Source organism: Peromyscus californicus, unplaced genomic scaffold, assembly GCF_007827085.1.
Source record: "Peromyscus californicus insignis strain IS unplaced genomic scaffold, ASM782708v3 Scaffold_7__1_contigs__length_154581171, whole genome shotgun sequence".
NCBI classification, from domain to species: Eukaryota; Metazoa; Chordata; class Mammalia; order Rodentia; family Cricetidae; genus Peromyscus; species Peromyscus californicus.
Window position 1 is genome coordinate 29957405 of NW_026294595.1, and position 14928 is coordinate 29972332.

Here is a 14928-nt window from a genome sequence, read left to right on the forward strand (position 1 = left end):
CCAAGCCTTCACAGCCTGCCATTGACGCTCCATCCAATGGCTTGCTCATTTTAGAAGCCCTGGACTTGGGAGTTTGCAAACTTGGTCGGAGGAGCGCAGGACCGAGTCAGGTGGAGTCGGGCGCCCCTTTACAGCCCCCAAGTGTCTAGCCCCCGCCCGCGGCCACAGCCCCCCACCTGAAGGTGACCCGGGGGGCGGGGGGCGGGCAGCAGGCCATCGAGCCGCCCGGCGCGCCGCCGCCCGTTGGATTGGCTCGAGCCTCTCCCGCCAGGCCTGCCCGGCTCCCGCGCGCCGCTGGGCCCGCCCCCCGCCGCCATCTTGGTCGTGGAGGAGCGGGCGGCACGCGTGAGTAAATAGCGCGAGCCGGGAGCGGACGGCGGGCCCGGGGCGGAGAAGCGGCGGAGCGGGCTTCCCGCGCGTGGGGTGAGGAGCGGGAAGTCTGCGGCCGGCGCTGCCTCTGCCCCCTCGCGGCCGGCGCTCCCTGGGAAGCGGCGGCGGGAACCGGGTGGGCGAGCGGGCGAGCTAGGGAGCGAGCGAGCGAGCGGGCGGGCGGGCGGGCGGGCGGCCTGCGAGCGCGCGGCCCGGCGTGCAGGTGAGGGCGCCGCGCGGGCCGTGCCACCGGTCACCGGTGTCTTCCGGCCTCACCCCAGGGTGGCCGACATGACGGCCGCAGGTCGCAGCCCCCTGGAGCCGCTTCTGGAGACTTGGGAAGACCCCTCGGTGTCTCCCGGAGAGCAGACGGACGCCTACCTAACTCTGACCAGGTGAGGCCGCCCGGGGGACGAGCCGGGGCGGGAGACGGGCGCATGGGGGGGGGGAGCGGGGGGGGCCGCGGCGGCGGGCAGCTTGGGGCGCACCGGGCCATGCCTGCAAAGTGACGTTGCGAGGCGCCGCGGCGGCGTCCCAGGGCTGCTTCGGGGAAGAGCCGTTTTTTTTTTTGTTTTGTTGTTTTGTGTGTTTGCCTAGCAAACGGGAGCTCTGTCGAAAAGTTTGGAGCTGGAAGTAGTTGGGAGAGCAGCGGTTCTCGCTGCAAACCTCCGACGTGGTGGGATAGTTTAGTTAGGGTCAAGGGGTCCCTGCGCTGGCCTCGAACTTAGGATCCTGGGGAAGCCCTCTCGTGCTTGAGATTACAGATTGCAGGTGCGCGAACCATCACATCAGCCCTAGAATTGGCGCCCCCCCCCCCCCCCCCCCCCCCCCCCCCGCTCCCCACGAGACAGGGTTCTCTGTATAGTAGCCTTGGCTCTCCCAGAATTCACGCCGCAGACCAGGCTGGTCTCGAACTCACAGAGATCCGCCTGCCTCTACCTCCCGAGTGCTGGGATTAAAGGCGTGTGCCACCTCGTCGGGCTTTTTTTTTTTTTTTTCCCCTTTAAATAGAGACAGGAACTTGGTTTTTACATTTTTTGAAAGACTTCATAAATTTTCTAAATTTTTGCAAATGACCATACAATTAATAACTATATGACTAGGGAAAGGGGTTCCCATTTCCTTTTCTCAACTAAAAATTCAAAAATTGAATGCAGCCGGGCGGTGGTGGCGCACGCCTTTAATCCCAGCACTCGGGAGGCAGAGCCAGGCGGATCTCTGTGAGTTCGAGGCCAGCCTGGACTACCAAGTGAGTTCCAGGAAAGGCGCAAAGCTACACAGAGAAACCCTGTCTCGAAAAAAAAAAAAACAAAAAAACAAAAAAAAACAAAAATTGAATGCATTGTAGAAACAAAAAAGATTTTGTGCAAGTTATTGCTATTTCTGATGTAGTTTACAATATGTTTTCGATATACTCTTACGCATTTTTAAGGAATGGATTGAGTTTTCAAGGGCTTGAAAGTAAGCTTTAGAAACCTAAAGCTCTGAGTATTGGGAACTAGTGTTTGATGGCTCTAGAACTTGAGCTACAGGTGGTTGTGAGCCACCTGACAGGGGTACTGGGAACTGAACTCAGGTCCTCTGCCAGAATGGCATGTGTTCTTAACCCCCGAATTGTCTCTTCAACCCTGAAAATAATCCTTAAAGAAAGTGATTACAGTACTTTTTTGTTTCTGCTTTTTGCCTAAGCTTATGTTCTATTCCTTTTAAAGTCGTATGACTGGACAAGAAGGAAAAGAAGTCATTACAGAAATTGAGAAAAACCTTCCTCGGCTGTACACAGTTTTAAAGGTCTGTGTGTGTTTTTTTTAATGACTCTAGACAGGGCCTCCCTCTGAAGCTATGGCTGGTCTGGATCTCACTAGATTGAGTCCCTTGGAGTCTTTACTTAGCTTCCCAAATGCTGGGGTTCCAGGTGCAACTCCCGACTAGCTGTCTAGTAAATGATTCTTCGCTTTGGCTATAGCATTACCCAGTGCATTGTTAACACCCTGAATATACAGTATTAGCAGTTATGTTGACAGGATTGCTCTATCTTATCTTGATTACTATGGTTCATCAGGTACTCTTTAATTACCTTATGTGTTCTTGCTTTAATTTTCTATACTCTAGGCCTCCGGCATGCTAGTAAAGTGCTCTGTATGTACCATGCAGCTATATCCACAGCCTGAGTTTGCTCTTTCAGCCCCACTTTTCAGGTTAGGAAATTGGTATGTTTGCTAAAATGTTCAGGGCTTCCTGAATTCAAAGCAAAAAAACAATTGTCACAGATAAAATCTGTTAGCTTTTGGAAGTGTACGAGTATGTTATCCTAAAATGGCACTAGTATGTTATCCTAAAATGGCAGTTATTTTTGGTCTACTCTTGAGATAGATAGCATTCATATACTCATATACATACATATTTTTGTGGGGCAAGGGAGTTGGAGGCAGTTTCCCAGTAAAGCCGTGGCTGGGAACCAGGTAGCTAGCTATGTGACGATCCTCCTGCCTCTGCCTCCCAGATGTTGGGATTATGGGCTGGCACTGGCAAACTCCACAGTACATGTTATTTGTTTTTTTATTCATATTCAATTTTTGATAATTATGCCTGGTTGGAAAATTGTTAACACTTTAGAAAAATAGAGTTGACTTGTTTTCTTTGTTTAATGGTGATAGTTAATATCAGACAGTCTGTAGTCTTAGCCTCAGTTGACCACTTAATGACTTAGTGACATGCCATCAACGTTTTTTAATATTCTTGTTTTTAAAATGAAAAGATTGAACTCATATCCCAACCTTATTGAAATTATTACTATTTTTTTTGACAGGGTCTCTAGTCCAGGCTTGCCTTGGACTTCCTATATAGCTGAGGATGACCTTGAACTTCTGATCCTCCTGCCTCCCAAGTGCTGGGATTACAGGCATGTGCCACCACTTTGCAATTATGCAGTGCTGGGGATTGAACCCAGGGCTTCATGCATGCTAGACAAGTACTATACCAACTGAAAAGTACATCCCTAGCCCCAAATTTCTTGAACATTTTTTTTTAACTTTAAGATTGAGTTAAAATGCTTAATATGTAGTAGATACTTGGGAATTGCTCCGTTGCAACTGCTTCTCTTTCTTAGTCCTAGAGGAAGAAGGCATTACTCATTCTAAAGCTAGGATGTCATCTTGCATTCGAGACTTCGCTTATTTATTGTAGAAGAACCATGCTCACGTTTGTTTCCTGTCTAATAACATCTTTCATTTGTTGGCCTTTTCTTTGTTTTTGCATGGATATGTGGGAGATGTCATTTATCTTTTCTTAAAAATGTTCTTTCAGTTGATTTAAAATTTTTTTTTAAGTATGGGTATTTACCTGCATGTATATCTATGTACCACATGTGTGCAATGACCATAGAAGCCAGAAGAGGGTGTCAGAGCCCCAGGAATTGGAGTTACAGACAGGTTGTGAGCTGCCATGTGGGTACTTGGAACCAAATGTAGATATTCTACAAGAGTAACTGCTGATCTTTCTTTCCAACTCCTGTCAATCTTTTTCTGGTTACCTTCTCCTTTGCCAAACTTCCCTATCTGTTTTCACTTACTCCCCAAAAGTTGGCTGATTGATTAGATTAAAATGCATTGAATTTGGGTTGTAACTGGCTCTGATTCTAGAAATTGTTTCTCTGCTGTGAATGTGATTTTGATTTTTTTGTAGGCTCACATTTCCAGTCAGAACGCAGAATTGAGTAGTGCTGCTCTACAAGCTTTGGGATTTTGCTTATATAATCCCAAAATTACCTCGGGATTATCAGGTAGGTAAAATGATTAAAGCTATTAATACCTGTTGAGTTTAAAGTATAGTTTAATACAGTTAAAGTACTGTTTATGGATTAATTTAATAATTTGTAGTTTAGGACTTTCTCACTTCCCCCCATTTAGGAAGACATTTACTTAGTACATGTGCCCTACACTCAAGGTCAGAGGGCAACTTGCAGGAGTCGTAGCTTCTAAGTGGGTTCTGGATTGAATTTATCATAAGGCTTGATGGCAAGGGCCTTTGCTGGTTCAGTCTCTTATTGGTCCCAGACCTTTTTTTAGTAGGATAAACACACACACACACACACACACACACCCATCCTACTAAAAATTATATGTATAATCTTATATATCCTATAAAAATTGTACATATGTAATTTTATTTCCCTTCTGGTTTTTCAAGAGAAGGTCTCCCTATGTACCTCTGGCTGTCCTAAAACTTGCTTTGTAGACCAGGCTGTCTTCAAACTTAGAGATCCACCTGCCTCCACCTCCTGAGTGCTGGGATCAAAGTTGTGTGCCACCACCACCAGGCTAGAATATATTTTTGAAATCTGAAGTTAACACTAATTTATCTGGTTTATGTGACAGGCGTATTTTCTAAGGAACTGAGTGAGATGACAAGGTCTTAGCAGTGGTCGATGTTAGTTTGGAAGTGGTATTGAAAGCATAGAGCCTGATATTCTCCAAGGGTTAAGTAATACTGTTGCTTTGTAGTTAGTAGTTTGCGATCGTAAAGGAAACCTACAAGATGACTATTAGGAACCGAGAGGTGGGTAATAAGGATATCTTAAAGTCGTTAAAGAGTTGCAGTGTTTTTTCTTTTGTGTAAGACTTGTTAGCATCCTTAGACGACAATAGTTAACTGAGTTGTGTAAGATAAAAGGTTTGCTGTCTGCTGTTGTCTGTTTTCTTTACCGGCTTTTGCTTTAGTCAGGATTTTTTATTTTGGCAAGAAGTGTGTGATACCTGTCAGCATCTCTACAGATTGATCATCTCCAATTTCTGACCCTCCCCACCTGCCTTTGTTATTTTTATTTTACTTTTATGTTTGAGATTTTAAAGATTTTAATTATGCTACATAATGAAATTAAAACTTGCTTGTTTTTCAGAGGCAAATATTCAAGAACTGCTTTTAACCTTGAATGGTATCATTAAGAGTTCAGACAAAAATGTGTGTACCAGGGCACTGTGGGTAATATCCAAACAGACATTTCCCACTGAACTTGTTAGCAAAATGGTGAGTATAGTTCTGGGGTATCTGAATTATGTGCCAATAAAACAGTTCTGGTTCATTTGATTTGTATGTGTTTGTTTTGTCATTTAGGTATCCAGTATTATTGATTCATTGGAAGTGATACTAAGTAAAGGAGAGGTACATTCTGCTGTTGTTGATTTTGAAGCATTAAATGTTATTATAAGGTATGCAGTTGGTTCTTGTATAAATTAGAATAATTATGCTTTGGAGTTTGGGGTTTGTATATATGAAGATGAGATAGATACTGAACTGTGGGGCTGGCAATTTGCTACCAAGCCTGACAACCCGAGTTCAATCTCTAGAACCCATGTGAAAGGAGAGACCATATTCCTGCAAGTTCTCTGACCTCCACACACTCTGGATGTGTAGACACACGAGCTGGTACATACAGTACACATAACATGCACACACAAAAAAAATAAAACAGGGTTTAAAAAAAACAAAAGTATATATCCTTTAGACCAAGTTAAGCAAGAGAAAGGTAACAAGATTAAAAAAAAAATCTGTAAGTTGCTGTTTTATTTTTAGTGAAACAGACTTGGCTACATTCCTGTTGGTAATATATTTTGGTTCTGAAAATTGTATGTTAAGGCTTTCAGAATCCTCCTAAGTGAACTAGCCAGGAGCATACTTGCACCTTCCTCTTAGATGTGCTGGCAGCACAGTTTGTTAGTTTAATTTTTTAAGGGCTCTTTAGTTCAGCTATTTGCTTTAACTGTGTTCTGATGCTATATGACTGATTTGTAGATTATGTCCTATTTCTCTGATCACATTTAGTAATGTTCAGTTTGATAGTATAGCTATTGTAATTACAATTGTTGGTTTGTGCATACTACTGTGCCTTTGTGGAGGTTAGAGGACAAATTCTTTTCCCCCACAGTGTGGGTTCCAGGGATCAAAGCTCAGGTCATCAAGCTTACCAGCAAGCACCTTAACCCACTGAGTCATCTCATCAGCTTTGACTTGGAGAAAAAAAGTTCAAATCGAAGATCAAGATTGTGCTTGCTTTAAACACTTTGTGAAAACTCTAGGAGTGGAACTCCTGAGAGTCAGTGATAGAGTGCTTTTCAAGCAGGAGGTGCTAGCTTTAACTGCTAGTGCTGCAAAAAATAAGCCATATGTGCACTACAGATGTGTCCAGGTACAGTTTCATCTGTTTTTCTGTACATACAGTGATGTCTTTGTACAAATGCATACATTGGAGGATGTACACATTTTCAAATAATTGGCTATGTCATGCATATTACTGTGTGATGCTCACTTTTCTGGTAATTTCTTTTGCAGTGTGAGGGAGCGATTTGAGCATACTAGGCAAATACTCTACCATTTAAGTTGCACCACAAACCAAATGTCTTTTTCTTTTCTTTCTTTCTTTTTTTTTTTTTTTTTTTAATTCAAGACAGAGTCTCACCAAGTCGCCTAAGGCCTTGAACCTTCTGGTCATAGCCTCTTGAACAGTTGGATTTATAGGCCTGCATCACCTGGTCTTGCTTCTTGATAGTTTAACTTGGCCTCACTTTTTAGTTTAAATTAGTTATCTATTTCTCTTATTATAGGCTAATTGAACAAACCCCAGTTCAAATGGGAGAAGAGTCTGTGAGGTGGGCTAAATTGGTCATACCATTAGTTGTTCACTCAGCGCAAAAGGTACATTTGCGGGGAGCCACTGCTCTGGAGATGGGGATGCCATTGCTGCTTCAGAAACAGCAAGAAATAGCCTTGATTACAGAGCACCTTATGACTACTGTAAGTATTACCCTTTGCTGAATTCTGCGTTTAGTGGCTTCTACCTCGAGCTTACTACAATTCAGCCTTAATTCATTGGTACAGTTATACCATGACTGAGGAGTTTTGTTTTAAATCAAAAACAAAGATTTGGGCTCAATGAAGAGTGCTAGCTTAGCATGCACAATGCCTGTGAACAATCTTAACCATCAGAAACAAAAGAAACAAATGTAGAAAAGTTGTTTATACAAATTACTCCTATAATAACAAGTGAGTTGTTTTAGTTTTTACAAAAATCTAGATATTTTAATCTCTTCTCTAGTGAATGATGAATAAAGCGGGATTATATTTCTGAAAAAGGAAGATTATAATGGATTCAGTTAGTAAGGCATCTCAGTAGATATACATCTAATGCTTATGAGGTCATGTAAGTGTAGTTTCCTAGTTACTGCTTCAGGTCTTAAGTTTACCAGCGACTCTACTAGCAACATTTATTGAACATTTTTTTTTAAGTGAATTGTTTCTAAAGGCATTGTTACTGTGTAAACTGTGAGGTTTATTTTCTAGTATAAGAAAAAAGATGAGGCATAATAGTATAAAGAAAAGGTTAAAATTAGGACATAAGATTATTGATTTTAAAAAGCCAGTATAAGAATTGGCCATGGGTATAATAATAATAATAATAATAATAGTGTCAGCTCATTTTAGGTGAGAAAGTCATGACTGCCAAGGGCACCTTTATATTTGTGCACCCAGTTGGTTTTTAGGGAATGTTGTGGGATGCTTTTCTTCAGTGGAAGGGAATGACAGATACAGAGCAGGTAATCACATAGGAATAGGACTTGGGGACTATTGTAAGTTGGTTTCTATTGTTCTGAGATAGGTCTCATTCTGTAGTCCTGAGTGGCCTGGAGCTCTTTGCATTGAATTGAGACTTTCTGCCTCCTGAGTCTGATATTAAAGGCATGTGCCACCAAGCCTGGTTCATTATCAGGTCTTGTTTTTCAGTGGATGTGCATGTTTGTGTGTGCATAGATACATGCACATAGAGAGGCCTGAGGACAATCTCTGATGTTCTTCAGGCACGATTCCCCCACCAAGACCGTTTCACTGGCCTAGAACTTGATGACCAATGAGATCGAGGGGTCCTCTTTTCTCCATCTTTCCAGCTTTGAGATCGCAAACATGTACAAATTACTTTTAAACATAGGTTCTGGGGATCAGATCTGTGTCCTCATGCCCATGAAGTTTTTTGTTTTGTTTTGTTTTTTGTTTTTTTGATATTTTTATTTCTCATAATGCTTTGTTTGGGCATTTTTTTTTTCTTTTAACCTGACTGCCTTTTTGCTTATATTTTATGGTTTCCGATTTTGTGGGTTTTTTTTGAAACTGGAAAATATTTTCTCGGTAGAAAATAGTAAAAATGATAACATTTCCCAGTTAGGCCTTTTGAGCCAAATAATAGCTGAATTATACATATTGATTAGATTCTGGGACACAGAAGAAACCTATCTTCATTTGTTCAGAGAGCTATGCTTTACTTAAATTATATAAGTGAGATTCCTATTCATCTTCCCCTTTACTGTTTTGATTTACGGCAGACATTTTTCTATAGGCTAATCCATAATCTAAAAAGATTTCAGCCTCCCCTCCTGAAAGTACAGCCAGCATTTTCTTTCATCAGCTTGGTATGGTACAGATTCTTATCCTAATAGTGAAATGTTTCACTAAAGCTTGTCCATTGATTGGGCAAAATCAAAACTTAATAAGCAACAGTCATCCTAGGGTCTTCCCTGCTAGGTAGCCTCCCTGCATCTGTGAGTTGCAGTCTGATTGTCCTTTATATCTAGTATCCACTTATGAGTGAGTACATACCATGTTTGTCCTTCTGAGTCTGGGTACCTCCTTCAGGATGATATTTACTAGTTCCATCTATTTGCCTGCAAATTTCATGCTGTCATTGTTTCTCTCTGCTGAGTAGTACTCCATTGTGTATATGTACCACATTTTCCTAATCTATTCTTCAGTTGAGAGGCATCTAGGTTGTTTCTAGGTTCTGGCTATTACGAATAATGCTGCTATAAACATAGTTGAACGTGTATCTTTGTGGTATGATTGAGCATTCCTTGGGTATATGCCCAAGAGTGGTATGGCTGGGTCTTGAGGTAGATCGATTCCCAATTTTCTCAGAAACTGCCATACTGATTTCCACAGTGGCTGTACAAGTTTGCACTCCCACCAACAGTGGAGGAGTGTTACCCTTGCTCCCGCATCCTTTCCAACATAGACTGTCATTTGTGTTTTTGGTCTTAGCCATTCTAACAGGTGTAAGGTGGTATCTCAGAGTCGTTTTGATTTGCATTTCTCTGATGACTAAAGATGTTGAGCATTTCCTTAAATATCTTTCAGCCATTTGAGATTCTTCTTTTGAGAATTCTCTGTTTAGCTCCTTAGCCCATTTTTTAATTGGATTGTTGAGTATTTTGATGTCTAGTTTCTTGCGTTCTTTATATACTTTGTAGATCAGTCCTCTGTCAGATGTGGGGTTGGTGAAGATCTTTTCCCATTCTGTAGGCTGTCTTTTTGTCTTATTGACTGTGTCTTTTGCCCTGCAAAAGCTTCTCAGTTTCAAGAGGTCCCATTTATTCATTGTTGCTCTCAGTGTCTGTGCTACTGGTGTTATATTTAGGAAGTGGTCTCCTATGCCAATGTGTTCAAGAGTACTTCCTACTTTCTTTTCTGTCAAGTGCAGTGTAATGGGATTTATGTTGAGGTCTTTGATCCACTTGGACTTGAGTTTTGTGCATGGTGACAGATATGGATCTATTTGCAATCTTTTACATGTTGACATCCAGTTATGCCAGCACCATTTGTTGAAGATTCTTTCTTTTCTCCATTGTACAGTTTTGGCTTCTTTGTCAAAAATCAGGTGTTCATATGTGTGTGGATTAATGTCAGGGTACACATGTCAGTTTTTATTCCAATACCAAGCTGTTTTTATTATTATAGATCTATAGTAGAGCTTGAGGTCAGGGGTGGTGATGCCTTCAGAGGTTGCTTTATTGTATAGGATTCTTTTAGCTATCCTGGGTCTTTTGTTTTTCCATATGAAGTTGAGTATTTTTCTTTCCAAGTCTGTGAAGAATTGTGTTGGGATTTCGATGGGGATTGCATTGAATCTGTAGATTGCTTTTGGTAAGATTGCCATTTTTACTATGTTAATCCTACCTATCCATTAGCATGAGAGATCTTTCCATTTTCTGATATCTTCAATTTCTCTCTCTCTCCCCCTCTCCTTTCTTTCTTTTCTTTCTTTCTTTCTTTCTTTCTTTCTTTCTTTCTTTCTTTCTTTCTTTTCTTTTCTTTTCTTTTCTTTTCTTTTCTTTTCTTTCTTTCTTAGCTGAGGATTGAACCCAGGGCCTTGCGCTTGCTAGGTAAGCGCTCTACCACTGAGCTAAATCCCCAACCCTTCAATTTCTTTCTTTAGAGACTTAAAGTTCTTATACAGGTCCTTCACTTAGTGTTACCCCAAGGTATTTTATATTATTTGCGGCTATTATAAAGGGTGATGTTTCTCTAATTTCTTTCTCATCCCGTTTGTCATTTGTATATAGGAGGGCTGCTGATTTTTTTGAGTTAATCTTGTATCATGCCACTTTACTGAAGGAGTTTATCAGCTGTAGTAAATCCCTGGTAGAATTTTTGGGGTTATTTATTATATCATCTGCAAATAGTGAAAGTTTGACTTCTTCCTTTCCAATTTGTATCCCCTTGATCTTCTTTTGTTGTCTTTCTGCTCTAGCTAGAACTTCAAGTACTATATTGAATAAATATGGGGAGAGTAGACAGCCTTGTCTTGTTTCCGATTTTAGTGGAATCGCTTTAAGTTTCTCTCCATTTAATTTGATGGTGGCCAACAGCTGCAAATTGCCTTTATTATGTTTAGGTATGTTCCTTGTATTCCTGATCTCCCCAAGACTTTAATCATGAAGGGCTGTTGGATTTTGTCAAAGGCCTTTTTAACATCTAATGAGATGATCATGTGGTTTTTTTCTTTCAGTTTGTTTATATGATGGATTACATTGACAGATTTTCGTGTGTTAAACCATCTGTGCATTCCTGGGATGAAACCTGCTTGGTCATGGTGGATAATTTTTTTAATGAATTTTCCTCTTAGCACTGCTTTCATAGTGTCCCATAAGTATGGGTATGTTGTACTTTCATTTTCATTGAATTCTAGGAAATTTTTAATTTTTCTTTATTTCTTCCTTGACCCATTGATGTTTCAGGTGGGCATTATTCAGTTTCCATGAGATTGTAGGCTTTATGTAATTTTTGTTGTTGTTGAAGTCTAATTTTAATGCATGGTGGTCTGATAAGATACAGGAGGTTATTCCAGTGTTTTTGTATCTGTTGAGATTTGTTTTGTGACCAAGCATGTGGTCAATTTTTGAGAAGGTTCCATGGGGTGCTGAGAAGAAGGTATATTCTTTTGTGTTGGGGTGGAATGTTCTGTAGATATCTATTAAGTCCATTTGAGTCATAACATCTGTTAGGTCCTTTATTTCTTTGTTAAGTTTCAGTCTGGTAGATCTGTCCTTTTGTGAGAGTGGTGTGTTGAAATCTCCCACTTCTAGTGTGTGGGGTTTGATGTGTGATTTCAGCTTTAGTAATGTTTCTTTTACAAATGAAGGTGCCTTTGTATTTGGGGCATAAATGTTCAGAATTAAGACTTCATCTTTCATCTTGGTGGATTTTCCCTGTGATAAATATGTAATGTCCTTCCCGATCTCTTTTATTTTATTTATTTATTCATTTTTTTTGTTTTTTCAAGACAGGGTTTCTCTGTATTTTGTTGCCTTTCCTGGATCTCGCTCTGTAGACCAGGCTGGCCTCGAACTCACAGAGATCCGCCTGGCTCTGCCTCCCGAGTGCTGGGAATAAAGGCATGTGCCACCACCGCCCGCCCGATCTCTTTCGATTGATTTTAGTTTGAAGTCTATTTTATTAGATATTAGGATAGTTACACCAGCTTGCTTCTTAAGTCCATTTGATTGGAAAGCCTTTCCCAGCCTTTTACTCTGAGGTAGTGTCTGTCTTTGAAGTTGAGGTGTGTTTCTTGTGTGCAGCAGAAGGATGGATTCTATTTTCGTATCCATTCTGTTAGCCTTTTTATAGGTGAGTTGAGACCATTGATATTAATGGATATTAATGACCAGTGATTGTTAATTCCTGTTATTTTTTGGTGGTAGTGTTGTGTTTCCCTTCTTTGGTATTTGTTGGTGTGGGATTATCTATTGCCTGAGTTTTTATGGGTGTGTTTAATTGCCTTAGGTTGGATTTTTCCTTCTAGTGCTTTCTGCAGGACTGGATTTGTGGATAGGTATTGTTTAAATCTGGTTTTATCATGGAATATTATGTTTATTCCCTCTATGGTGATTGAGAGTTTTGCTGGGTATAATAGTCTGGATTGGCATCTGTGGTCTCTTAATGTCTGCATAACATTTGTCCAGGACCTAGCTTTCGTAGTCTCTATTGAGAAGTCTGGCGTTACTCTGATGGGTCTGCCTTTATATGTTACTTGGTTTTTTTCCTTTGCGGCTCTTAATATTTTTCTTTTTTCTGTATGTTTAGTATTTTGATTATCATGTGGCAAGGAGACTTTTTTTTTGATCCAGCCTATTTGGTGTTCTGTAAGCTTCCTGTATCTTCATAGGTATTTCTTTCTTTAGGTTAGGACAGTTTTCTTCTATGATTTTGTTGAATATATTTTCTGTGCCTTTGAGTTGGTATTCTTTTACTCCTTCTATCCCTATTACTCTTAGGTTTGGTCTTTTCATGGTGTCCCAAATTTCCTGGATGTTTCGTGTTATGACTTTTTGGGCTTTAGTGTTTTCTTTGACTGATGAATCTATTTTCTCTATTGTGTCTTCAACATCAGAGATTCTCTGTTCCATTCTTGCATTCTGTTGGTTATGCTTATATCTGTAGTTCCTGTTCGTTTAGTCAGATTTTCTATTTTCAGCATTCCCTCAGTTTGAGTCTTCTTTATTGTCTCGATTTCAATTTTCAAATCTTGAACTGTTTCCTTCATCTGTTTAATTACTTTTTCTTGGCTTTCTTTGATTTTTTTTCCAATATTTTGTTCGTTTTTTTCTTCCATTTCTTTAAGGAAATTTTTTTATTTCCTCTTTAAGGGAATTTTTCATTTCCTCTTTTAGGGCCTCTATCTTCTTAAAGTCATTTTTAGGATTGATTCCTTCTGCTTGTGTGTTGGTATGTTCAAGTCTTGCAGGTGCAGAATTACTAGGTTCTGATGGTGTCATATAGGTCTTTATGTTGTTGCTTATATTTTTGCACTGGCATCTACTCAGCTCTTCCTCTGCTCAGTGCAGGCGGTGTCTGTGTGAGGGTGCCTCTTCTTGTTCTAATTGATAGTCTTCGTCCACTGGGAGTTCTTGGTCGAATGGGTGCTGTTGGGCTCTGTTTCTCCGGGAGCAGCTTAATCCAATCAGTGTTAGTGAGTTCTGTCTCAGGGAGCAGTTGTTCCCAATCGGTGCAGGGTGGGCTTATGGCTCCAGTGGTTGTTGGTGTCACATGGGATGGTTTTCTTGGCTAGGGGGCAGTGGAAGAGTCCGCTGTCTGGTCCCTGGGGCTCCAGTGGTTGTTCCCAGTTGGTGTAGGGTGGGCTTAATGACTCTGGTGGTTGTTGGGTTCACAGGGACTTGGTTTTTTTTTTTTTTTTTGGCGAGGGAGCAGGGAAAGGTAGCTGCCTGGTCCCTGGGGCTCTGATGGAAGGGGCCTAGGGGCTAGAGACTTGGTCTGCTGCTCCGGAGAGATGGGGCCTTACCTCTTCCCAGTTGGTGTAGGATGGGCTTATGACTCTGGTGATCTGGTTCGGCGGCTGGACGACTCCTTCTCTTGCATTCTCGGGTCACGTTTTCCTGGCTCGCCAACTCCTCAGCTGATCTTGTTTCCTCAGACTCCAGGTTGTAGGCTTCTGAAACCTCTCCCGAATGGATCTCAGCTAACAGGTTGATCAGTAGGGTAATCTCACCAACACCTCCAAGTTGGTGGGCTTCTCAGGATCGGCAGCTGGGCCCGGGTTGGCCTTGGGCAGAATGTTTGGGTCTGTTATGGTCATATCCCACTGAGACAGCTCCTTCCCCGAGTGCTGGAATAAAAGGTGCTTGCTTTGTTTTTTAGATAGGGTCTCTCGTGTATCCCAAGTTAGCCTCAAACATTCTCTCCCATGAAGTTTTTATTGGTACCATGGTTTATATGGAAAGCTACATGTTAGTTACTTGTTGCTGTGATGTAATACTTAGAAGAATAAACATAGACTCTCTCAAAACACCAAGAAAAAGAATAAGCCTGAGGGATGGAGATTTCTTTAGGGTGCACATTTGGTTACTTGGTCCCATCATTTTTTCGTCATGAGCATGGTGGTAGGAGTGTGTGGCAGAGTGTGTGCCGCTACTCACAGGGCACAGCACACACCTGTAATCCCAGAATTGAGAGGCATAGATAAGGAGCTCTGGGAGTAGAAGGCTTACCTGTCTTTATAACATGTAGGCGGATTTTTCTGTCCTGCCAGCCAGCTCCCAAATCATGAGGCGGAGACTTACTATTATGAAAGCTCAGCTGATAGCTTAGGTTTATTTCTAACTAGCTCTTAGAACTTAAATTAACCCATTTCTGTTTATGTGCTGCCACGTTACGTTGATCATGGCTTTTACCTCTCATCCTGCATGTCTTGCTTCTTCTGCATCCGGCTCGCAACTCCCTTCT

At 41.3% G+C, this 14928-nt stretch overlaps 1 protein-coding gene across 5 annotated transcripts in view; it reads left to right on the forward strand.

Moving 5' to 3' along the window:
- The first annotated feature begins 265 nt into the window (after positions 1-265).
- Positions 266-14928, forward strand: part of Rif1 (replication timing regulatory factor 1) — a 64227-nt gene continuing 49564 nt past the window's right edge. For 3 of the 5 annotated variants that reach the window (XM_052723412.1, XM_052723416.1, XM_052723415.1), the window contains exons 1-7: positions 309-423; positions 651-764; positions 2082-2160; positions 4054-4150; positions 5267-5394; positions 5482-5576; positions 6969-7158. In XM_052723412.1, the coding sequence (XP_052579372.1) occupies positions 661-764; positions 2082-2160; positions 4054-4150; positions 5267-5394; positions 5482-5576; positions 6969-7158 (693 nt within the window). In that variant the 5' untranslated portion in view covers positions 309-423; positions 651-660. Of the gene's footprint in view, positions 424-650; positions 765-2081; positions 2161-4053; positions 4151-5266; positions 5395-5481; positions 5577-6378; positions 6554-6968; positions 7159-14928 lie in introns of those variants that run through there. The other 2 variants (XM_052723413.1, XM_052723417.1) reach the window with 2 other exon arrangements.